Source organism: Larimichthys crocea, chromosome XII (assembly GCF_000972845.2).
Source record: "Larimichthys crocea isolate SSNF chromosome XII, L_crocea_2.0, whole genome shotgun sequence".
In the NCBI taxonomy this organism is placed as follows: domain Eukaryota; kingdom Metazoa; phylum Chordata; class Actinopteri; family Sciaenidae; genus Larimichthys; species Larimichthys crocea.
Window position 1 is genome coordinate 14,447,843 of NC_040022.1, and position 24,705 is coordinate 14,472,547.

General features: G+C 41.4%; 1 protein-coding gene across 3 annotated transcripts in view; it reads left to right on the forward strand.

The window, feature by feature from the left end:
* gpc5c (glypican 5c) overlaps nt 1–24,705 on the forward strand; it is a 101,565-nt gene that overhangs the window by 15,419 nt on the left and 61,441 nt on the right. For all 3 annotated transcript variants that reach the window (XM_027285683.1, XM_019262305.2, XM_010731175.3), the window contains one exon: nt 11,817–12,520. In XM_027285683.1, coding sequence (XP_027141484.1) covers nt 11,817–12,520 — 704 coding nt within the window. The remainder of the gene's footprint in view (nt 1–11,816; nt 12,521–24,705) is intronic.

Genomic DNA, 24,705 nt, shown 5'->3' on the forward strand with positions numbered 1-24,705 from the left:
TTGTTTTGACAGGCCTAAAGGCCCTACTGTGCTTTGTCATGTGTGGGAGTTGCCATGTCATGAGTATGACCCCATAAACACAAACCACATTTATGAATGCTTAGAGGTTTTTTTCCTCTCAACTGTTTCTAATACTATAGCATCAATATGAAGGAATATGTGCACAGATTTGCTGCAATAATAACAAAGCTTTCTCATGAAACAGAATCAGTAATATTTTTTGGCCTTCACTTTTACCCTGCGCCTACCACACCCTAAATCACACATGCAGGTTGTATCTTTTTACTTATCAACCTCCTTCCCTGTGTTGTAGCCTCTGCTCCATCTTCCGTTCTTCCATACATCCAGGCCAACCCCCCCCCCCCCCAGTCGCCCCTCTCCCCTCGCCAACACACAAACAGAGAGATTCTCCTAATCCATACCATCGTTGATAGGTAATGAGTGTTGGGGTCTGATGGTCGGTAGGTGTCAACCACAGGGCCCAGTCTAAGCTGGCACAGCTTAGAGCTCCCAACAAAGGGCTTTGGCCTGTCAGCCTGTCTGGAGTAATCTTACTGGCTGGACACCCCACTGTGGACTCCTGATTGGCTGAGAGTAGGTAAAACAGATAAAATGGCCATTAGAATCTGTATGTCTGTAGAATTGTTGGTTCAGAGCTTTACCCTCAGTTAGTTCCAACAAGCTTTCATATAAATCAAGTGTTCAGTTCAATATGCAGCAATCTCTTGTTGGCAAATCGCTGTGCAGGCAGTCCAATTTGTGTGTGTGTGTGTGTGTGTGTACGTGTATGACAGGTGGAAATGATGAGCAAGAGAGCAAGTGTCTATGTATACTGTATACTCACACTGCTGGGGAGCAGATGTCAAGAAAATGCTGACACTTTTGATCACTAGTGTCACCGATATGAGGGGGACGTGGCCCACAGCAAAAGGCCATGACATCTGTGTTTGTGCATATGCGTGTGTGGGTGTCGCAGCATTTTGTACATGTGTATCTTGATCATTGTGTGTGTGTGTGTGTGTGTGTGTGTGTGTGTGCATGCATATACATGCGTACGAAAGACATGTGAGCATGTACAATATTTACCACCCATCCAAGTCACCATGACCATCTCAGGGCTCAAGTTCTCCTCACAGGAGTTGTCAAATGCTTTTCAGAGAAATGCATTCTCCTGGCCTAGATAGCTCTGTATCATCAATTAAAGTGCATCGCATTTAAAACTTTAGGTGCCCTTCAAAGAAGGGACGAGGAGTTCATTTGAGAAAGTGCGAGAGAGAGAGAGAGAGACAGAGAGTGGGAGAGAGAGAGAGAGAGAGAAGAGAGAAAGAGGCCGTGGCAAGGACGGTGCCTTTCCTCACAGAGGCGACATAATTAGCTGATCCTTGTCTCATCATCCAGGAACTCATCCAGACCCCCCTGTCCTGGAAGACACCGTGAATGTTTGCAAGAGACAAAGTGATCAAAACCACGACCTGAGGCACAGGGATACTTGAAAGCCTCGAGTGTTAATGGCAGAACGCAGAATAAAAGGACTCAGAGAAGTGAGGAGTGAAGTGAGAAACACTCCGTCTCCCCCTGCGACTGTTTGTCCCCCCCCAGGCTTTTACAGGTGGCTGATTTCAACCTATTGTAATTGTCTCGCTGCCCCTTTGGGAATTTGCAGCCTCCCTGATTGCCTGCTTGGAGACAGTAGACAGTATTTTCCATATCTGTCTTCTGTTCTTTCTCACCCCTACCTCCCAGTGTTCCTCATTCCCCTCCAGGTTTAGACAGACAGAAAGACAGCAATATCTAGCCTAAAGCCTTTTTGAAAATCCCTGCGCATTCCTCACTTTGACTGTCAAGATCATCCTGGGTGGCTTACACAACACAACATACGCAAAGGGCACTGTCTTTTTTTTTATTCAATAGTGATGATTTATGTACTATAAAATGTGGGGCATGTGTGTCTACATGTCTATATACTGTATGATGAATCATATCTTCATGCTTTCATTAGACATAAGTCCCTCTATCTATATTGCAATCTCTCTGCGTTTGTCTGGAAGTTCTCTCACTCGTTTTTGTCTGTGATCTTTTTAGTCCGCCCTCTCTCACATCGTTTTTTTTTTTTTTCTTCTCTCACTTCATGTCTGCATGTATTTTTCGCTGCAGATGTTTTGACCGACAAGGTTATTGCTCTAGAGGCTGATGCTTGGACACAGGATGACATTGCGCTGGACCATGAGCTCATGCTCAAATTAGGGAGGATATCCGGAATCCATCCCTACACGTCTCATTTAATCATACAGGGTGGAGGGGAAACATGTTTATGAACCTAATAGTGGTGAGAATACATTATGTATTTGAGCTTGAATGTGTTTTTGTGCGTGTGTACTAAGCATGTTTGTGTTTTAACTACGCCTTTCTGGTCTCTTGAGCAGACATGACACATAAGGGCAGGATGCGTTTCGGGAGTTTGCAGGACTCGGACTCACTTGGGGAAAGGAGGAAAGAACAAAGGGAAGGTGGGGGGAGAGAGGGGGGAAGCTCAAAGCCTCTAGCAGTCATAAAGTCACACTCGAAGCTTCCCTAATTACCTCTGCTTTTCATCTGCCCCTCTCACCTCGGCATGAATGTGCGAAAACCCAGAGGAGCAGGGAGTTAGGCCTACAAAGTGAGGAGGGAAAAAAAAAATGAGATGGAGGAAGGGGCCGGTGGGTAAAGCAAAGTCTCAGTGAAAGTGTGCACAGGTGTGTTTGAATGTGGTTCTATCAGGTGTGTGTTGTGGTCTGCCTTTAAAGGTTGTTGAATCAACAGGCATTTGCCCTGTAGATTCACTGTGTACTGCTGATCTCTAAAGACTGTCTCCCTCTTTCTTCCTGGGTGTCTCTCTCCCTCTGTGGTCCATGCTCTGTCAGCACTAGTTGCCTAACAAGAGCGTGCTGGGTCTAGGTGGGCACCATGCCAAATGCATGCTTGATGGCATATGTGCTGCAGGGAACCCTCATGTCTCAAAGATAACCTAGCTGCCAAAAGTTTGCACTCCACAGAATGAAACCATAAACACAAAATTCTTCCCCATCTTCTTCTTCAGCCCAAAAGTTTCCTATCATCATTGTTTTTCTGCCCCAGTCTTCCTCACCGACCATCCATGTTCTCCAACATTACATCCAATGCCTAAACAAATATAAGGTCTGTGTAGATTAGCCTGCCGCCAGTCTCCACAGCAATAATTTGACATATTAGCTTGAAATGAATCTGAGATAAACACCCCTTTATTTCTCGCCAACACAAACTCTTCTTGCCAACACAATCTCTTTTTTGATACTACTTCACAAATAGTTCTTCTGACACTGCCTCTCAGCTAGTCTGAACAAACACCCTGGGTGTAGACTAAGCTTCATCAGGCTTACTTTTATCATATGAGCACAATAAGCTTGATGTCCAGGACGTTTTTTGGTAATCAGACAAAGTCGCATCTCCCGGGGCTTGTTCTCTGTCCAAGAGAATTTGGCTTTTCTGGAACACAATCTGTCTAACTGGCTGATGGGATTTGTACTCTACTGCTGCTGATTGGTCCAGCCTGGCCTTTTCCTGTGTCCTGTCTGACTCTGCTGCACCCGTCATTCACAAACTGATCCCTCGAGCCATAAAGTGTGTGTGTATGTGTGTGTGTGTGTGTGTGTGTGTGTAAGTCTGAGATATAGATCTGCATGTGCACAGATGTCCGTGGACTGCTGATAGTCACAATATTTTTCAGAAAATATCTGATAACTAACAAACTTGGCAGACTTTTTTTTTGGGGGGGGGGTGAAATTTCCTCACATCTACCTTTTTTTCAGTTTAATGAAAGGAGATTTTAAAGAAGAGAAGAAAAAACGATGGTGGATTTTGACCAAAATAAGGTCATGCACAGAGAAATGAGGGAGTATTGGTAAAACATAGCCCGAGGGAACGAGGGGTTGAACATCGCAACAATTCGCCAGACTTGCATGCCTGTAGGGGAGAGCTGCTTCCATCTGATGCCTGTGGGAGATCAGGGTGTGTGCTTAATATGTACTTTTAATGCATAAGCATTAAAAGCATGCATCGTGATGTACATGGCTATGGTTTGTGACTCACACTGTTAATTCAGCCCAAAGTACATTGGATTTGGCTGTCCTTCTCCGAGCTTTCACCACCAGTTCACTTCATCACTCCCCCCTTTCAAGTCAATGCACTTTCTTCATTACGCCCTGTGTTGGACACTCCTCTGCTTCTCCTCCTCCTTCGTCCTCGCCTCTGTGGCTCCTAGCGCACCATTAAGGAGTCCCCACGGTGGGCTTTATTCACTGATCCTGCAGTCATTCATCCGTTGTATTCCAGAGAAGGAGGTACAATAAATGAGACAAATGGGCAGACAAAAAAAAAATACAAATGTTGTTCTGACCCTGCCCAGCCATGTCCTGTTTGCATGATCCATGATGGATTATGATATCTGCTGTACTGTCTGCCAAAATGAACTGTGGGTTTACATGGATCTGCTCTCAAATCAACCACAACATAGTATATCACCGGCAAACTCTTTTAATACTTCATTTGGTTTCATGATTTGTCCTTCACAAATATTTTTATACATTTATCATGATTATTTAGTATTTTCCTCTGATTTATTTCAGCTCACAAAAATGTATTGAAGACTTTTTGTAATGTTTTTAATGGCATAAGCACAATGGTTTTGGCCTAATGAAAGGGTAGTTTTGGCCCATAATTGAAACAATGCATAAGTGACCCTCTACGCTGGATTCATAATAAAGCTGAAAAATGAAAACAGGGGCCACACCTGCCAAAAAGAAAAGTGGAAAATTCTTCATTAAACACCCTTTCATCTGGATTCCGTTCACACCTCAGAGTTGGTTCAAGGGACTGTTTCATGTTAATCTGATGTCAGCCTAAATGTTTCCTTTCCCTTTTTATGAAAATCTGGAGTCCAGTTTCTTTCTCCACTGTAGCCATCATCAGTTTCCACTTATGTAACGGCTTATTAGCATGACGAGGTTGTTTTGTTTATCATAAAACCACAAGCTGTCATTAATATATCCCAAGTTTTGGGGAAATGCCTCCATTCTATTAGGTTCACCTCTTAATGTTCCGTGCTGCAAAGTAATAAGCTACTGGCAGCTGATTTGCTGTTGCATGGAAACTACTTGTTCTTATAATTCTTTCTTTCCTGCACTTTTTTTTTGGATGTGCATGTTCTACTTTTCTCCAATCTGTACATTAAAACAGCATTGCACAACTAAATCTCTTAAAACATGTATGTAGCTGCTCATCTCGGATGTAAAAAAAGAATTAACATACTGTGTGTGCAGTAATGTTTCTCATGCTGTATTCAGTAGTCAGAAGTCAGGCATACTTGTGTATAATTGTGGCATAATTAGTTATCAATGAATGCAAATGCTTTTTGTCTATGACACTCTGTGCTGCTCCTTAGCACTGCACGATATCAAACGAGACACTGTGATTTATATGGCAATAAACAAAAGAGAAATGGGGGGTCTCTAAAGGCCTGTGGCCCCCTTAATGCTTAGGACCAGAGGTGCTGTCCATCAGCCTGTCAACAGGCTGCCCCTTCATATCTCCCCTTTATGGTATTAGCCATTTGAACAACCCTTCCTCCCTCCCCCGTGCTTCCCTCAGCCCCTCACCCACTTCCCCTGTGCTCTCACTCCTCTGTCCCTGTCCTTCTCTCGTCTGCTCATTCCCCTGCCTTCGATCATGTTTCCCTACTTTGGCCAGAGCAGAGAGCAGTGATCTAGCCCCCTCCACCCTCCTCCATCACATTATAGCCCAGTGCACCCTGAATGCCCCTGGCATCTGTGGAATTGTTTATGTTTCAGAGTTTTGATATAGCTTGGCTGCCTTTTTAATTAGCGGAATGCTGATGGAGCGATGAGGAACTTGTCCCCCACACCCGTCCTCCTCCTGTTCCTCCTCCTCCACCACTTCCTTCTACCCTCCCTCTCAAGCTCATTATCCCACCTGTTAGCCCCCTGATAGGACAAGACAAGCAAATTAGGATTTGAGGCCAGGGTTCACGGAAATTCATGCGCACACACTTGTGAATGCATATGTAGGTTTTCTGAGAGGCTTGTGGAGTCACAGTGATCTTGGCGAGAGTGCAGCACCCCAGTTCGTGCAGGTCAAATTTGCACAGACAGCATGTCTGCGCGTGTTGTCTGACAGATGAGTCATGCTCCCACTTTAGACTTTAGATGTGTGATTTTGCCACACAAGTATGATGAATCAACGGATTGATTCATTGACTTATTAATAGTTTATTACCATTAAACAGTTTGTTGAAAGGTTAGAGGCTGGGAGATTGTATGACATTGCGGCTCTCCCCTGTAACCTAAGATGACCAGTGCTGAGTGGGAGATGGCCCTACGTACAGTATTTCTACTAATTAAAACAAGGATATGTAATCTACACATGTGTCACTATGTCATATATCTGTGTGGTGACCTGTCTGAAACCTAAGCCTGTCGTAGGATTAAAATGCTTTGCCTGAGAAGACGGTTGGTCAGGTTCAGTTGGGACTGATTGCCAAGATAGGAAGGGCTCACAGCTCCATGGTATGAGAACAGTGTCTCCTACCTCATTATCACAATATTACCGCATCTTAAACCACTCGTGAGCATACGCACGAATGCGCACACACCTCCAGAGGCTTACATGCATGTACTTAAAAATACAGACCTGCATGCACTTAATAAAAGATGCTGTCTCTTGTTTATGACACAGAAATAGTTAAACCCTCTAACCCAGGGGTATATACTGATTTGTAATAAAGAAAACTTCCACTCAATTTTTTTAATCAAAATATTTGCATAGACATAAATCAAGAAGCTTAAATTTCCTTATTAAATAAATTCCTTACAACAGTGTTTTCACAGATACCTATTATTTTTTTCAGTTTACATCCATTTAATTATTAATAATTATTTGTTAATGGTACTATTTTCTTAAAAAGTAATAATGACTAAATTACACTAAAAACAGACAGGGATTTGCAGGAGTAGCAACGCAGACAAGACATTTTCCTTTCCTTTTGGTTAAAGGCTAAATATTGTAAGAGTTATGTTTTTTGTCGTACGCGTGTTTCTAATTGAGCTTGGCATACTAAAATTAGCTGATTCTGGGGAGTTACGATTAGGGATTTCAGCAATGCTTCATTCTTGGTCTTCAGGAAACGCTTTGTCAAGTAAATATGGACTTTCTCACTTTTATTGACTATATTCCACTGAATTATTACATACACTCTGGGAGCCCTGGGGGATAAACACTGCACACATCTGTAACTGACGTAACCTTGCAGTTGCTTTGCATCGTTGTCTGCAATGGTGTCATCACTAGTACTAGTAGCTAAAGTCAGAATTCCTGTGCTAGTGCTAAATACACACAGGGCGCTTTAAAGCTTAGTGGTTAATGCATTTTAAAACCATTTTTGTTGAAGTTCTCTTTACATCGCAACAGCAATCAGTGATTCAAATGCTCTGAATAATATAATAAGCCAGGCCTGTAATAAGCCATATTTCATTCCCAAATCAAATGACTAACTGGACTACCTGTCTAGTTTCTACAATATTACCGACCTTAGCTTTAAATATTAAGTACTGCAACAACAGCAACTATTATTACTAGAACTACTGCTACTACTGGTCACACAGTATAATCAGTGTGTCCAACCCCTGTATACACACTAACTATGCTGGTCTGTGGTGACTGCCTGATGCCACATGTCTTGTGCTGATTTATAGCAACCCAGCTTTGATGCCTTGGCCTTAAATACCTACTCAAACCGTGACAGTATGGCTCAGTTAGACCAAGCACACATGCATCTTGCTCAGTGTGAAAGTGGCTTAGAAATTAGCAACACTGTAGTTGTGACTTAAATGCTAGAGCTTCCACTGTGCATGTTTTGACTCAGTTATTGTGGCAGCTTCACCATGGTGACACATGAGCCTTAATTGTGCCAGTAAAACACTGGGTTGCCATGCAGAATGTAAAGTGGAAATAGCTTCTTATGATTAAACCCAGTGATCTCAGAGAGTGGCCTTGGCATGGCATTGGTGGAAAGATATGGTATAACATCTCATCCCAGAGACATAAATACATATTTAGTGTAGGCCACTGCAGAACAAAGGCCTCCCATGCTTTGCCACTGCTGCTTTTTTATCCATTTAATACCTTGTTTATTCCAAGCAGAGAGCATGTCAGATTAGCCCCACAGGGCCACAGACAAAGCAGGCCTGTTCATTTGTTTCTGTGTAGTTAGTTTGACAATTATGTGTTTTGAATTTTGGACTTCCGTGGAAATTAAAGATAATTGCTTCATGCAAAATAGCTTCAATCCAGCCAAACTTAATTTCCTAAGAAGCCTACTGATGGGAGACTGTGACATGGTAATGATAGCCACCCACGACTGTGTGTCTGAATGAAGTGTGGTCAAATCCAGATTCAGACACAGCGGTCAGACAGAACAATCAAACCCATTTGACTGTCATGCAATGGTAGTTAGGACTTAAAAAGCGGCTGGTTTCTTGTTTTTTTGTTATCACCCTGTTTCCCAGTGCTGGAAAGTGCAGAGAAACCCACAACGATTGCACTTGATTTATCACAGAATGAAAAACAGGATCCATTTTAGTGTGGGAGACATCTTGATGGAGAACAGAAAATGAAAATGAATGAATCATGGGATCCAGTTTTTTTTTTTTTTTCCTTTTTTGTCAGAGGGAGTGTGGCGAGGAAGAAAGGTGGACTCTTGCCCCTCTTATATACATTCAGAGAAGGACATGTTTGAAGTAACAGCCATGTAGAGGCAGGGAAGTGTTTCGGACCCAGGGGCCAAATGAATCCAGATGTCAGTGCATGTTCACAAGGTGGAGTCCACTTGTACAGTAGTTGTTTTTCCTTGTTCAAAAGTTCATTCGCTTCTTTTTATTCCATTTTTCCTGGCGGTCTCCCACTCTCTTCCCTTTTTTCCTCCTTCGTGTTCTCTCTGTGTCACTGTCTTGGCAAATAAAAATAAGCTTTTTTAACAAGTACGGAATGTCTTAAGGATTTAATGATCCTGCCATAAACCCCCTGAAAGATGTGCATTCAGTCATGGTGCTCTTGAGAAGAATCTTTTTTTTTTTTTTACATTTCACCTCTTGTCTTGTTGAGAAAACTTGATTGTCTTGTTATGTAGACTGATCTAGCATCGGTTTGCCCCCACCACGCCTCACAGACAGTAAGATTAAACCGTGGTATTTCTGAGCATGGTAATTTTATAATAACATTATGTAATGCCGTGTAACCTAAGCCTATGGGTACATCTTGTGGTGTAAATTTCTTGTGGCTATTGAGCCTTGTGGCTTGACTGGCAGGCAAGCAGGCAGACCTCACACTGGCATCAACTATGCAGCCCCATGGGCTTAGGAGACACTGAATTGGAACCTAAACTGTAACTTTACAACTTCTCTGCCAATTTAATGCTATTTTTGCTCATTCCCTTTCTCTTTGCATTTCTCATTTTGTTGCTCCTCTTGGTTTGTCTCTATCCAGACATCTCTGGAGTTCTTTCTGACTGCTTTCAGCCTGCAGTCAGACTCCCAACTCGTCACCCTTCACTTTACAGTAATAATCCCCAACAGACCATTACTTGTCATGTCTGTCTGCTTTATTTCTGTCACACGCAGAGTCACGCTCTCCAAAACGCAATAGGCAACAATATTAAATGTAATGCGTGCGGGAGCAGCTCTGATTATGACGATGGTGTTTTCTGGTGTTGTACAAATGAGTTGTGCCTTTTACTGGCCAGTGGGGAGTCCCCGTGTGTCACAGACAGCGGTCATATTAGTGCAGCTGTTGAGGAGGACATGACTGTTGTTATCCTTCTGTCTGTGAGCTGGGAGGGGCTGGAAACACACAGGCACACACACCAACACACACATACACTCTTTTGGTAACAATCACTGTAATGACATTGTGTAGTGACTAGTCTTATGAATGAATATACAAGTGTGTACATCAAACAAACAGATTTGTAGCGTAACATGAGCCCGTATACATGATTCAAAATACTTGGTTGGCACTCAGTAGAAAATGTAGTATTGTGATAGATAGACAGATTGTTTGTTGCTTATGTTTGTGTATGTGTGTGTATGCGTGTGTATTGATAAGAATTTATTGATAGCAATGCCATTATTGATTCTACTTATCAGCCCAATTCTTTATTGATCCCCATAGTGATTCCTGAACTATTATAATTCCTCCTTAGTCTGAACACAGTAGTAGAAACAGAGTAAAAAAAAAAAAGGTACCCATGTGAGTAAAAGCTCCACTTTTCTTTTTTTTTAGTCAAAGACAAAAAAATCCTCTCAGCCTGCCTGCACGGCGTTAATGTTATTGTAGCAGGATATTTACCCTCGGTGATAGACATGCTGCTTGGTTGGGAAGCAGTGGCACTCGTGCGTAGAGTGTCAAATACATGGAATTCCTGAAATTTAAGCCCACGTTGTGTAGAAAGATGTTTCCAACTTTACATGTCAGAGATACAGAGATTAGCACTGCTGTCATCTTTCTTTGTGAAATGAAACCACGCTTTAGACCACTTCCTCCTCTCCGCTATGATTGTATACATGTGTGTGTGTTGTAGACCCATGACATTGATATCATTGTCAGTCAGAAAAAGAAAAAAAAAATGCCAGTATTGATGAGCTCAGAGACATGGGATTCTAGTGGATTGGACAATTTGGAGCTGGTTCCCAACTTGAACCCCTTCTCGATTCCCGTCCCTAATGGTGTGCTGGTGGTCGTGGGGTGGGTGGGGGCCAGTGTTGGCACCCTCCTTCGCCTGTCTCAATTTCTGTACAGTTGCTACTGCTCCTTCATGTCCTGGCATGCTTTTAAGCTGACATCACACCCCAGAGGAGAGTGTTGTGCCCAGGACATGCATACACAAACACACGCACACGCACACGCACACACACACACACACACACACACACACACACACACACACGCATAGACATAGCATACATATACATGTACATACAGTCCCACACAGTTGCATAGAGAAGAGAATATGTGGAAAAGTTGCACTGCAGTAGAGGTGACTTTATGTATTTTTTTTTTTTTAATCAAATTCATATTTAGATAATTTTCTAGTAGTTACTGTATAGTATAATTATTCAACAATAAACCCTGAGCATGTAAATGGAGAGATGTGAAGGGGAGAAAGGGGAGAGGAAAATGAACAGAGACAAGCTGTTTTTCTAAATTTCACATCTTTTTTTCTCTCCCTTGCTTTACCCTCTGTCACTCTGTCTCTTTACTCTGTAACAGCACCCTGTTCAACAAGAAGTGGCACTTCACTGGCACTAATCAGCCTCTGCACTGACATCATTGATTGCTTTACAGCTTCACTTTCTCACCAGGAAATGACATAAGAACTGGATGACTCTCTCTCTCTCTCTCTTTACAGACAGAGAGAGAGAGAGAGAGACAGGCTGTCTACTTAAGACATAGTTATTGGGGTGATGACTTCATACACAATGATATCCAGCCGCATTATAGGGAAACTTGACACTGGTTTCTCAACCCAACCTACTGAAACACACAAGCCAAGCTTAGCTGGTTAGGAGCCAGGGTTTGGATATGAGTTTGCATTTTGAATGCCTTACCCATTTCCTGGAGAGCTTATATATCATGTCATCAAAGATATATGATTCCTCTCATATAAAATGTCATCTGCCCTTGTCTTTCCTTCCATCTCTTATCTCTGTGTTTCTTTTTTGCTCTCCTTGCAGACATGTTCCAGTACCTTCTGTCCTTCTCTCAGGGCCACCTGAGTTCTCTGTTGGAGGGAACCTACACATCCCTGTCCCGCCATGCCCTACCCCATGTTAACCAACTCTTCTCCTCGCTCTCCCACTACCTCCGTGGGGCCAACGTCTCTGTGGAGGCATCGGTTCACCAGTTTTTTAACAACCTCTTCCCACTCGTCTACACACGGCTCATCAACCCAGGCATTGAGGGCAGCATGATGATGGGCAGTGAAATGGCCGATTGTCTCCGTATGATCAGGCAGGATGTCAACCCTTTTGGTCCTCATCCAGCCGTCATGGCCCAAGAGCTGGCGGGGGCGCTGGGAGCTGGCCGACAACTGGGCCTGGCCCTGGAGGAAGGTTTAGAGGTTATGAATGCCACTGAACATCTCAGCCTGAGCAAAGAATGTGTGAAGGGCCTGGTGAAGATGGTGTACTGCTCCCACTGCAGGGGCTTGACGCTGATCAAGCCCTGCATGGGCTATTGTCTGAATGTAATGCGAGGCTGCTTGGCCAGCGTGTCTGAGCTGGATCAGCCTTGGAGGAGGTACACCAGCTTGTTGGAGCAACTAACCCACACCATGGCTGGGCACCATAGTCTGGAACTAGCCTTGCTAGGGGTCAGGGGCCACGTTAATGAGGCCTTGATGTACGCGCAGCTCCACGGTCCACTCATCACTGCCACAGTGAGTACACACTACATCTGTAGCTTTAATGGCACATGCAAAAAGCCTTCAAATCTTTTTGTTTAACATTTTTGTTTTATACATATACCTTGGCAATGTTCGGTGTATTGATTGGAAAGCTTTTGCAGGTTTCTTCTGGGTTATGAGCTATTTTTTCCACCAGTGCAACAAAGAACCCCACACACTGCATTAATGTTGGCACAGTGTTGAAACTATAATAATGTTTATACAAAAAAAGCCTCCTTGTAAGAAATGCAGGCAGAGCTCAAGCTAGAAAATGACTAAATTTCCAAAATGGCAAGGCAGCTAAAGATCAACATTGTTGTTTAGGTTTTGACTGTAGGGGGAATATTATAAATTCCTCATTGACTGTGATGTAAATGAGAAAAGTCATGGATAAAATAGGTATTTGGTGCACTTGCTTGATGTGAGTACTCCCATATGCCTTATGGTAAATGCGGTTTTACGTTGAATATTCATATTCGTTGAATATTCATATTCATATTCATAATATCCAGCTTGAAGACAGTTCCATGAATGACTGCCAGACATTTGTTCAAATTAATACTACAATAATATTATTATTATTAATAATAATAATAATACAATGCAGTTCTACAAAATTGTCCTTTTGTTTAACAATTCTTCTCAGATTTGTTTATGTTCAAAGCAAGAGTTGTGGTTAATACTAGAAAAAAACTGGCCATTGTGTTGAATTTCTCAACTTAAAACAATGTACTGTAGCTGTCAAACTGTGGTTACATCTCTGTCATCTTACACATATCCCCTCATATATAGTACACATCAGATCAGATGTGATACACTGGAGAGTAGTTCTGTTTGTCATTAATTTGCTTTATTCCAGATACCATCTAAAACCAGCTTGGTCAGTACATACAGAACACTGTAGTCTTTAGCTTCACATATTAAACCACGCCCAAATTTTGTCTATAACTAAATGAAAAGGTGGAGGCATGCATGTGGGTGTAAGGTAACATGAGTCATACACCAAGGAGCATAAGGTGATTAGCGGAGATTTATGTACATCATCAAGAGGAACGTAATTAAATTCTCACTAACGTGTCAGTCCCCATTGCATCTCCCTCTCTCTCCTCTAAATGTCACATTGTTGTCTCAGCATGTGTGTTTATTCAGTGTTTTTAAATGAATCTATAAGACCTCTTAGAAATGTGTGTCCCCTGGGCATGAGCTGGAGCGTTCTGGACATCATACTTCCTTTAGTGGCCTCTTTTACTGAGTAGGTGGCTGGACTTGACTTCAGCGAGTTCGGGGAATAGTCTGATATTTCTGGTTATTCTCTCTCTCTCTCTCTCTCTCTCTCTCTCTCTCTCTCTCTTATCATCATCTCTACCTCTCTCCATCTCATTAGTTGGCTGTGACTGGTTACAGATATGAGTTTTTGTGATTCATAGCCTGTCAACGCCTTGAATTACTCGGGCGGACAAAAGGTTTCTATGATATGTCGAATATGGGACTATAGAAAGGAAGAACAATGCTTTAAATGTCTACAGGGTTATGTAGGGTGCAGTTGTTCTCTAATATCTTTAATGGGAGCACTTGTGGACAAGTCTACACTGGAACTGTTCCCAGAACTGAACTGGAACTGTAAAACGACACCATAGAAGCCATAAGGAGCAAGCAGTTTGTGGATTAATCTTTGACTTGGCTATTTTCTTTGTCTTAATGTTCAGTTGCAATGATTGTTAACTAGAAATACAGATTAATGATTACTGTGGTGACTAAGTGAAGAAAAAGTATGCTGACCAGGTCTTAAAGGAGCAAACCAGTTGGTTCTGCATGTTTTAGCCCATTAACTATTTACGGATTTACCATCAGGTGTATTTTTGTTCTTTTGGCAGAGACCAGCTGCCTCCCCCACTTAACTTCTGCGATCTCAGCTAACAAGTCCTAACCGGGGTCTGCACTGAATGCACAGACACAATTTATATCATCCCTCCATCCAATTCTTGGCAAGCAAACAAAGCAGCCAAAATGCCAACTAACAGAGCATTACTGGAATTAGTTACTGTAATGTAATTGCTGAATTCCAAGTCGTAATCCCGAACATTACTCATTAATGAAAAAAGTGTGTTGTAACACTTGTCTGCCAGACGACTTCCAAAATATGGTGTATGTTAGCTTTTAAAGTATTTTGACAAACTCTATATAAGAATCAAATAATCACCTGATAACTTGTGTATCGTCTCGTTCATAACGATCATTAACTTCATTGCTTTGTAAATACAGATTACAGTGCAGCGCCATTACATTGTTATTGTTTGTTCAGTTTCCTGACAAAAAGTGTATGACTGTAAGCCAACGTTTTGTTCATCACAGCTTCACTTGAGCACACTAAGGCAGTATGGAGACAGATTTTCCAAAAAGATTTACTCTTTTGAACAATAATGTAGTGATCAACACGCAACAATGAAACAGCAAAATATATTATATTTATGACATGGTGTGTGCACTGTCACATTATTTTTGCCAAGTGAATAAATACTCCCTGCAAGTAAAAGGCCGTAGTGTACCAGAATGAGCCAAAATGAATGTCCGCCAGGAAGGTGGAAAAACACATTGAACATGTATACCAATTCTACTGGAAAATGGTTGGCAGTAACATAAAATGCAAGCAATTTGTAGTTAATGGGCTTAAACATGCAAAACCACTGGTATGTCCCTTTTTTTTAACAGTTGTAAAGGAACATCACAGAGGCTGAATGATTCTAAATTAAACACTCACATTAAACCCACACACGCATCCAGATCCATAGACACTTACTGTATACACAAATGCACGTGCAGACAGATGAGCGCTGGTTGCCAGGCTTAAAGACTGACCTAATACAACTATGCAGAGAGAGACCCAGCTTGTATTTTGTGTGTGTGTGTGTGCATGTATGCCTGCTTGGTATTCATGGTGTGGCAGGCAATCGTGGAGCAGGGAGTCCAACATGGGGACAAGTGGGACAGAATTGAAAGGGTTCCAGCTAGGCCATACAAACTAGACGCAGCCATCTGGAAAAAAAAAAAAAAAGAGCTAAGAGAATTGTTGCTGATAAAGGAGGTAGCCCCACGATCGGACACTGGTGGCTCCCATTTTTTTTGTGCTCTCATTGCTCCATGCAGGCAGACGCCCAGACTAGAGTGCAAACATGATCACATACGTACTCATTCCCGTACGTGCACACGCACTTACCCGCACACAGAATAACACACAGCTCTATTACCATGTATTACCTAGAAGCCATGGCCTTTTTAAATCACAGTATGTTTTTATAAAGCCACAGTGGCCTGTCAAGGAAAACTGTTAAGTCTCCAGTGCACAACTACTGTGTCAGTGTAGCCACCTTCACCCCTCCAGATACACCCCTCCACCCCCACCCACCCCCTGCCAGATGCACCCCCAATTTTAAACACCTATTATCATTACTATCTTACTGCAAAGCAAATAAAGTGCAAATACCTCGCTCAACCTACTGCTGACTTTTATAACTTATGCTGTACGTGTGAAGTCAAGCACAAAGAAGTAACTCTTTTTTTTTTTTTTTTTTTTTTTTTTTGCCGAGTCAGAATATTATATGAAGTTGTTATTAAAGGAATTATTGTGACTGTGTGGTTTTACACTGGGATGTTATCCCAAACCATTTTGTGGTTGCTCTCTCTCTCACTTAGAGAGCTGCAGACTACACAGAGTCTGCACTATATGTTGCAATACGTCATTGGGTAGGACCCAGAGTCAGAGCACACATATTGTACATATGCACACACATCACCACACTATGTGCAGGTATCAGGTTTTTAGAAGTCCTGTAAGGAGCCTAGATGTGCGGCCCACCCTGTGACAATACCAGCAGCGCACGTGAGACTGAAAGGGAGCTATTGATAGTTCTGTGGAGCAGCAGAAGGGCAGATTGCATTTTAACACATTCCTGCTCTTATTGAGATGGAGCGTGAACGTGGGTCAAAGGGAAGTGGTTATGGTTATGGATATTGAGGGAGCCTGGTGCTGGATTATGTCGAGTAGACACAATTAGGAGAAAATTGGAAAATATCCAGTAAAAGTGGCTACTCTTATTGGGCCCCAGTGGAAATGGTAGCTCCAATGTTTAGGGAGGTTTTCTCCCTCTGAATGCTGCCCTGTTGAGTTTATCTTAGAGTTTCTCCCTCCAGAGTCAACTGTGCTTGAGAGGCCTCAGACTGCTGTTTATTGACAGGACCATAAAAATGATATGGCTCATATGACCCAGAGGGGAACTTTATGTCTTCTACTTGCTAAAGATGAGTAAAACTTTAAGATAATACTTAACACAGAGGAGCATTTATTCACTCACACATTCATTCACTCACTCACTCACTCACTCACTCACTGACTCACTGACTCACTCACTCACTCACTTACTGAAAGCTTTGTTGCTTTGTCTGTTTATAAGAAAATAGTAGCAGTCGTCCAGATTAGAGCAGTTTATATGCAGGTCTACCTTATCCGCTTGTTGGTTTTACCCCAGCTTCTCATTACAGTCTTATGGAGGAATGATAATAGCAGCCTGGGCCTTTAGATAATGGAAACAAGGGCCAGTGGGATGGCTGGAAGGTTTCCATTCACCACGGCGGCACCTCAACAGACTGCAGTGGCTTACATTGCAAGTGCTTTTTCTTTTACTCTAACCCACAATAAAATAAAGGAATATCATTTGCGCAAAAACAAACTTTGTTGTTATCACAGTTTCTTATTTTACTTTCCTCTGCCACCCTGTATTTTTATGGTCTCAGCATAGGACTGGAGAGTGTAATGATATATATTGTGTGTACCCTCGGCTATTTTGCCATATTGTGGTACAATATGTATCAGGCCACTGTGGGCGATGTGGAAAATCAATGAGCAGAATTGATTTCATGGCATTAGCGGATATTTATGTGGATGATATTTCATCTGTAAACTAATTTGTCAACATGTTTTCAGGAATATTGAGTAAATATTAGCAGTGGTACTTAAAGTAAATCTATCTGCACTGTAAAAGTTAATTGCAATTAAAAGAAGAATAACTAAATATGCAGGTGAGAATAGAAAGACAGGATTCTTTTTAAACTTTTTGAGCCGCGTCAGCTGCTGGAGGTCACCTTTTATATAAAAGGATTAGCTGCTCGGGCTTTTGTATACAATTTCTATATCTCATATTTGAGACTGTTAGCAGAATGATAGCTGACGCAAAATGCGCTCATGGCCAATCTATAAGCTTTACCCATCTTTCTAAGTTGTGTACGCCTTTGGCACTCTGTCTAACCCTCAAGCTGACTGGCTGACTTACTCAGCAGTCCATTAGCTAATGATGGTGGGTGCAGTCTCTCTTTTCCTCAGCCACCCTCGCACATCTTTTCCCGCTCTCCTCTTCCCCTTTTGAGTGTTTGCCTTGCTGCTGATAATATGCAGTAGCCCTCAACACCACAAACGAAAAAAAAAAAATCAAACAAAAAAAAATCCTGCATTTTCTCTCCTCTGTATGAAATATGCTGTTGTAACAGTGGGCAGTCGTCATGTGATTGATGGCTGGGCCATTAAATTTAATTTGAACATAAAGCAGTGGTCTGAGTATATTATTTTTCCTCTGTGGCCCATGACATAGATTGGTGAAATCATATAATTTAAGAAATCATGTAGTTTCTTGAATGTGTAGTTGATTATAAGTTGATGAAATGTTCACAAAGGCAAGACTAAATGATGTGGGGCTTTCCCTCAGAGCCTGAGGTCTGCTCCTCAGATGGACTGTTTCACACAGAACAATAAATGACAAGAGAGAGAGATGACAAAAACAAGGAAGAGGGGTTGACAGGCACACAAATATGTCAATGTCATCATTTACGAGACCAACAAATATGAGCACCAGAGCTCATATGCATAGGTATTCACTACACTCGTCACTGTGCCAATCAAAGTCTTGATTTGATTTGGGCCATAAGTTTAAATTGTGACAGAGATATTACAGTGACATAACACAAGAGTTTGTGGCTCCACTTTGTCCAATACCTAGTGAATCGGGACACCTCAGCATGTAATATTGCTATATCTGTCTGCTATAAAGTGTTTTGATATCATACTGCAACTGCAAAAAAAAACACTTTTTGCTGATGAGCTCCTTTTTGACCGTTTGGTTCTAGAGAATTGCCTCTAGATTTAATGTGGTGAACCACTGTAGATATCACCACAACATAATATCCTAGTAAAACATACCACCTTTGGGCTTTCTCTACTTGTTCTCACTGTGGTGTCTCAAACCATGGCGTCAGCACCCCTGGCCACAAGGCCTTTTTATCCTTTTGTAAGCCCTCTTACTCCTTCACATCTCCCATTCACTCTCCGACACCATTTAAATATCGCCTTCTATCCTTGTATGTGTCTTCGTACACCTAATGTCCTTAGCTGATTCCTTGGAGCCCACTGATCTGGTGTTTGAGTGTCTTTAAACTTGAACTAGCTGGCATATTAATGTCATGCAGCTGCTGCTGTGAACTTACAGTTGAATGCCTGCTGCATCTGTGTTATGATTTTAGTGGCAATTGCTGGTTCATTGGAAGGCTTCAAATGGACACGTGGATTTCTACCCACTAGCTTATTTTCTTTGCTTGCTTGCACGTATGTTCCAGTGTATCACAGACGAGATGAACTCACTTGAACTTCTTCAGTCTTTTTTTTCCCCCCCTGCCCCTTGTCCTGCATGTCTGTGGTGTAACACCACTTGAATCCTCGGAGACATCTTGCCACATTTAGTGTCTCCTAAATTTGTTTACAAAGATGGACAAAAAGTTGTCAACAATTTCCGAAGTGACACCCATATTTACAAGGGGGTTGAAAAATAGAGCCTCTCATTTTTAGATCATCTGTGAGTGATTTAATCAAGGGTAAACAAGCCTCAGTGCGGAGAGAGAAGCTCAATGTTCTCTATACTGATTGGAATCTCAAGGACTTCTCCCTGTGATATACGAGGGACTGAGTCTCTCTTTAATTAGCACTGACATCATTCGGATAAGAGAGAGGGGGAAAAAAAAGGGAGGGTGGGCTGATTGACAGAGACTGCAGAGTGAAGACTAAAGAGAAAGATGGAGACAAAGTGATTTAGACAAAATGAAGAGAGACCTAAAAAAGATGGCAATAAAGAATTGGCGGGAGAGAGAGAGAGAAAAGAAGGCGAGGGGAGAAGAACATTGTTGTAAATCATCTCTACTCTCTCACTCGAAGCTTTCTGGGAGAGGCCAAGTGAAAAGCACAATTGTCACAATTAGCCCACGAGTGGTTCAGGGGGTGTTGTATGTGCTGAATGTTTTTACGCTGAAACAGGCTGAAGACAATTTTAGCTTTTGGCTTAAAGCTGCAACACATTATTCTCTCCAGAATACATAATGTTTAGGGAGGGAGCCAAAACGATAAATTGATGATGTTTGCTTTCTTTTGTTTCCAATAATTCATTGATTTTGAATTTTACAGTTATCACACACACATCTGTCTTTTGCTGCCTGCTCTTATAGTCCCCAGCTGTAATCTTTCTTTGCCTAAAAAAGTATTACCTGACACACGTGTTACAGAATCACCTTAACATTTTTAGATAGCAGTTACTAGTCTTATCGACGAGTCTGTAGCACAAGCTCACAGTTTCCAGGGGGGGAGTCCTAGGCCTTTTCTGTACCTTCCTTGAGTTTTACAAATGCTGCTTTCAGTCTGTCACTCAAGACTTCTTCACTGTCATCAACAAGTCTAATCATAGAAAACCGTCTCTACCCGTACATCATTAAATTACATGTAAATTCATCATAAATCTTAACCAGCAAACAACATTTCATCCTGAGACATGCAGCTATATATAAGAAACTCATCTGTCAACTGGCTCTACAGACAGCTATCCTCATCATTTATGCTATAACCCTCTCATTGTAGATAATCAGCATTTGATAGAATCTCTGCCTGCTCCACCCAGAACCACTTTACATAATCTTTGGAAACCCACATGTGTTATTTGTTCGCAGTTACCTTGCTGTCTGTTCTATTGATGGAAAATGAAAGTAGACTTCCCTAGTCCTGGATTGACCGCTGTTTGAGGCCATAATGGTCTGATTAAACTCAACACCTTAAAGCTTACATCTGTCTCTTTGTGTGGTTAAACGTAAAACACAGCCTAACTGTGTTGTTGAGGGAGGAGAGAGACTTCCTTATTCCCCTAACCCACCCAGATTTTCCCAGATGGTCCTGGGTTTGAACTGGCAGCTTTCCAGTCTCAAGCTTGCTTCCTTAACCTCAAGGCCTCCACCACAACACTGCTAGTCCTGCGAAATTCAAGTAGTCACCTTAATGCACAAATAAAGGGGAAATGTTTTGTTTTTTTTTGCATCTGGCTGGGTTATTGCGATACATATATGTATGGTTATTCTTGGATGGCCCTATATTGTGATAACAAACTGTTACACATAGGATCCAGTGTTGATCCTCAACAAGTCATGTAATTGTGTCTTTTCTTTGGTCGTTTGGATGGGACAAAACCACATGCCTGAAAGACTGCTTTCCTTATAAAGTATATTGAGCCTAAAACAGCAGGTCTAAAGTTGTCGATGATTTCTCTTATGTTATCTTGATGAAAAATGCACTGTGAAAATAGAAATGGAAACCTGCACTAGTAGTGGGCCCTCCCTTTCTATTTTCATATGTGTTGCAATTAGGGATGGAAATTGTTACTTGTTTAAACACAATTATCATGATGCTTGACGGCATTTGGAATAAAATTGATGCTTTGGGTTTTCTTTGGAGAAAACATTGTAAATAAACATGTTGCCAAAGTAACAAGGATCTTCCTGTGCGGTGGAAAATGGAGCCCACCAGTATTTGGACCAGTGGCCTGGCGTTCTCTTTACGTTCCTGCTAATCATGCGGCTACTTGGCTACTGATTGCATTTTTTCACTTTTTTTTTTCTCTTTTAGTTTGTAACCGCAGAGAAACAAATACCAAATAAAGTTAATTATGTTTGCTCTCATTCAGGCGCTTTTTCTAGTCTGGTGGTTGGTTGCTTAACTCTCACTGAAACATTCATATTGATTCCAGAGGTGGCCCACGTGGTATTGAACAGGGGCTTCTGTTTATCTGGTATGTCTCTCCTCTGTCTGTGTCACTACATCATGTATTTAAATTAAATTAGTAGGAGAGCACGGTTGCCACTGTTGATTCCTGTCTTTGAGAGTTTTCCTGTTCCTTACAGGAATGTAATTTTATTTCCTAATTTTTACTGGTTAGTGAATATTTTATGGTTATGCAGAGAAAAAAAATGCTTTAGGAGTGTCCAATTTCTTGAGATGACGGTGACTGTGGTTTGGATAATGGATGTAAGCATCAGTCCCAAGAGCCATTCTCAGAGATATGAATGAAAACAAAGACAATTTTAAGTTTTGAGCTTCCTACCATAATCAGTCATAATGTCTGCAAATATGCATGCACACTTATACAAATGTACACTACTGAGACAGCAAACTAATGGCACAGCACCAGTGGTATGTAGTTCTATGAGCTGATGTTCCAATGAGGCCATTCATCCCTACAATATAACAGTGATAAATGAATACAATCCCTAAGGCTTAGCTGCAAAGTGGATATTGTTGTAACCATCCCTGACCTAACTAAAACAATATCCACTTTTCATATCGTATAACACGATTCTCAGTATGTGACTGTTTTTTGTCATTTCAATACACTTTGCCAACTGCTGTAGATCTGTGTACCTTTGTTGTAAATGGTAAGAATTTCTGAGCTTTATTAGAAATTGTATTTGGTCATTGTTCACTTTGGCAGAGATGACAAGCACAGTGCTTTTCCTGAAGTTAAACAGTCAGTAGTATTAGGCGACGAGACTGTGTGTGTATGGGTGTGCATTTAGCTCACAAACTATGGAAAATTGGCCGGGGGGGGTCTTAACTGACTGAACTAGCCCTCTCCATCCCACAGTGCAATGCGCTTGGGGTGAGAGGGGGCTGAGAAAGTTCCCCTGGCTTTACTGGGTAATCCCTTGATAAATAAACTGGGAAGTCAAGACCACCGCTGCTATCTGTAAGCCAATACTCCCCTAGAGAAGGGATGGCCCTGGGCTTGGCTAGCTCAGAGCTGCACTCTTCTTATACTCACTTGCTTCGGGATGATATTTGCATTTGCAAGGCACAGATACACACACATACACATATCAATTTTGAGTTGAATTGTAACAGATCCTACCTTTTTGTGAGGTAAAAATATGTTATTTCGTTTGAGTGGATTGTGGATTGACATGCAAAAAAAAAAAAAAAAAAAAAAAAAAAAAAAACCCATCCTGCCTACAGCAGTAGAAATCAGCTTTCAGAATACATCCCTTATATTTCCCTAAAGTCCTCCCATGTTGACAACATGCATCCCACCAATCTGCCCCCTCCACCAGTCTCTCACCTCAGGCAATCATATAAGGAATGTTTCCCAAAATAGCTGAAATTGTGAAGGTATAACAAGGACAAACACGTGTGCACACACACATACACATAAAACCAAGTACTCATGCTGGTCCCAAATGGGATTTTCATTCTCACGCCATCATCAGGTCAGCAGATAATTGATTTATGGCCGTGTTCTAGCCCATGGCATTATTCAAACCTGTCATCTGATTGGCCTTCAGGATAATGCGGTCATAAGATCCATCCAATAAGATCATGTTCTCATTTCTCAAGGATCCGTAATGAGGATGCTGTTTATTTTCTCTGCAATGACTTTCTGTTCTGTTTATACTGTCGTATGCTTAGTTAGGCATGAGAATGATTTGTGTCTGAGTTTTTGTTTTGAATTGCAGGCATCTTTGAACCTCTTTCTTTGTGGTTTGGTTGTAAAAATAATGGGGTAATACAAACAGAACTGTGAGTGACCTCCTCTTGATGTTCATATTTTATACGGATGTTTACATTTTTGTCTCTGAGAATAGCAAAGTGTCATACAAAGGCAGGTGAGAAATTGCACTGGATTTAAAATTAGTCCGCCTCTTTGAAATAGTTCACATTGACAGGATTAGATCCTGTCTTAATCCTTCATTTATCACCACTGCAGAGAAATTATTACCTGTAGCCCTGACCTTTTTTGGTTGTTTTTCATGTGCTGAGTTATATGTATCGCCTTTGGTCTCATAAAGTGTAATTTTAAACTTTTGGGAGGTACGAGGCTGCCTATCACGGCCAAACATTTACAACCCAGTACTTATTTCCCTGCTCTTTTAAACTATTGGTGTCATACTATATCAATGCCAGAGTGGATATTTTACTTTATACAGGGTATAGGTATGTTATAGTGTGTTTGGTAAAGTGCATTAAGCAGGTAGTTTTTATTTTACAATACAAGTATGTAACTAGGATGGTCTTTTGAGATTGGAATAAGAAAAAAAAAAAAAACACAAGATCAAGAGTTAAAGAGAGACATTAAACACACTGTTTCCTTAACAAAAAAAAAACTAACTATTGTTTCTGACCAGTCTTGGTTCTGCAAAGCTTTTTGCACACCTGCCCCTTGCACAGCCTGCCAGCTTCACCACATTCATACAAACACACACACACACACACGCACACACACACACACACACACTCTCTCTCTCTCTCTCTCGCTCTCTCTCTCTCTCTCTCTCGCTCTCTCTCTTTCACACGAACAGACCTCCCAAATGCTGTAGTCAGGACATGATGTCATGGGGCTGTATGTTGCCTGAAATATGTGTGAATCTCTGGAATGTATTTAATTGGAATGTGTTTTATTTGCTAAATAAGGAAGGGACATATGGTTCACTTCAGCTACATCTGCTATATTGGCTAAGTACTTCAAGTATTTATACATATTGTTTATAAACAGGTTCAAGCAAGTTTGCATGATAAAATGAATCAGCCTTGACATTTATAGCTTTACTGCTTCTTGGAATTAACAGTGTTTTAACTGAGTCATTTTATTTGTTGCTACAAACACTAGTGTACTTGCCAGTACTGATAATTCTGGCCTGAGCAATGTTGAAAGCTCTGGGCTAATAAACAAAATATGACTGTAAATTTTAGAATGTCCTTGTTAGCCATTACTCTTGCTCAGATTCTCTTATTTGCCAAAGTTTGTTTCATAAAAAAATCAGTTTAAGTTAAAAATGTA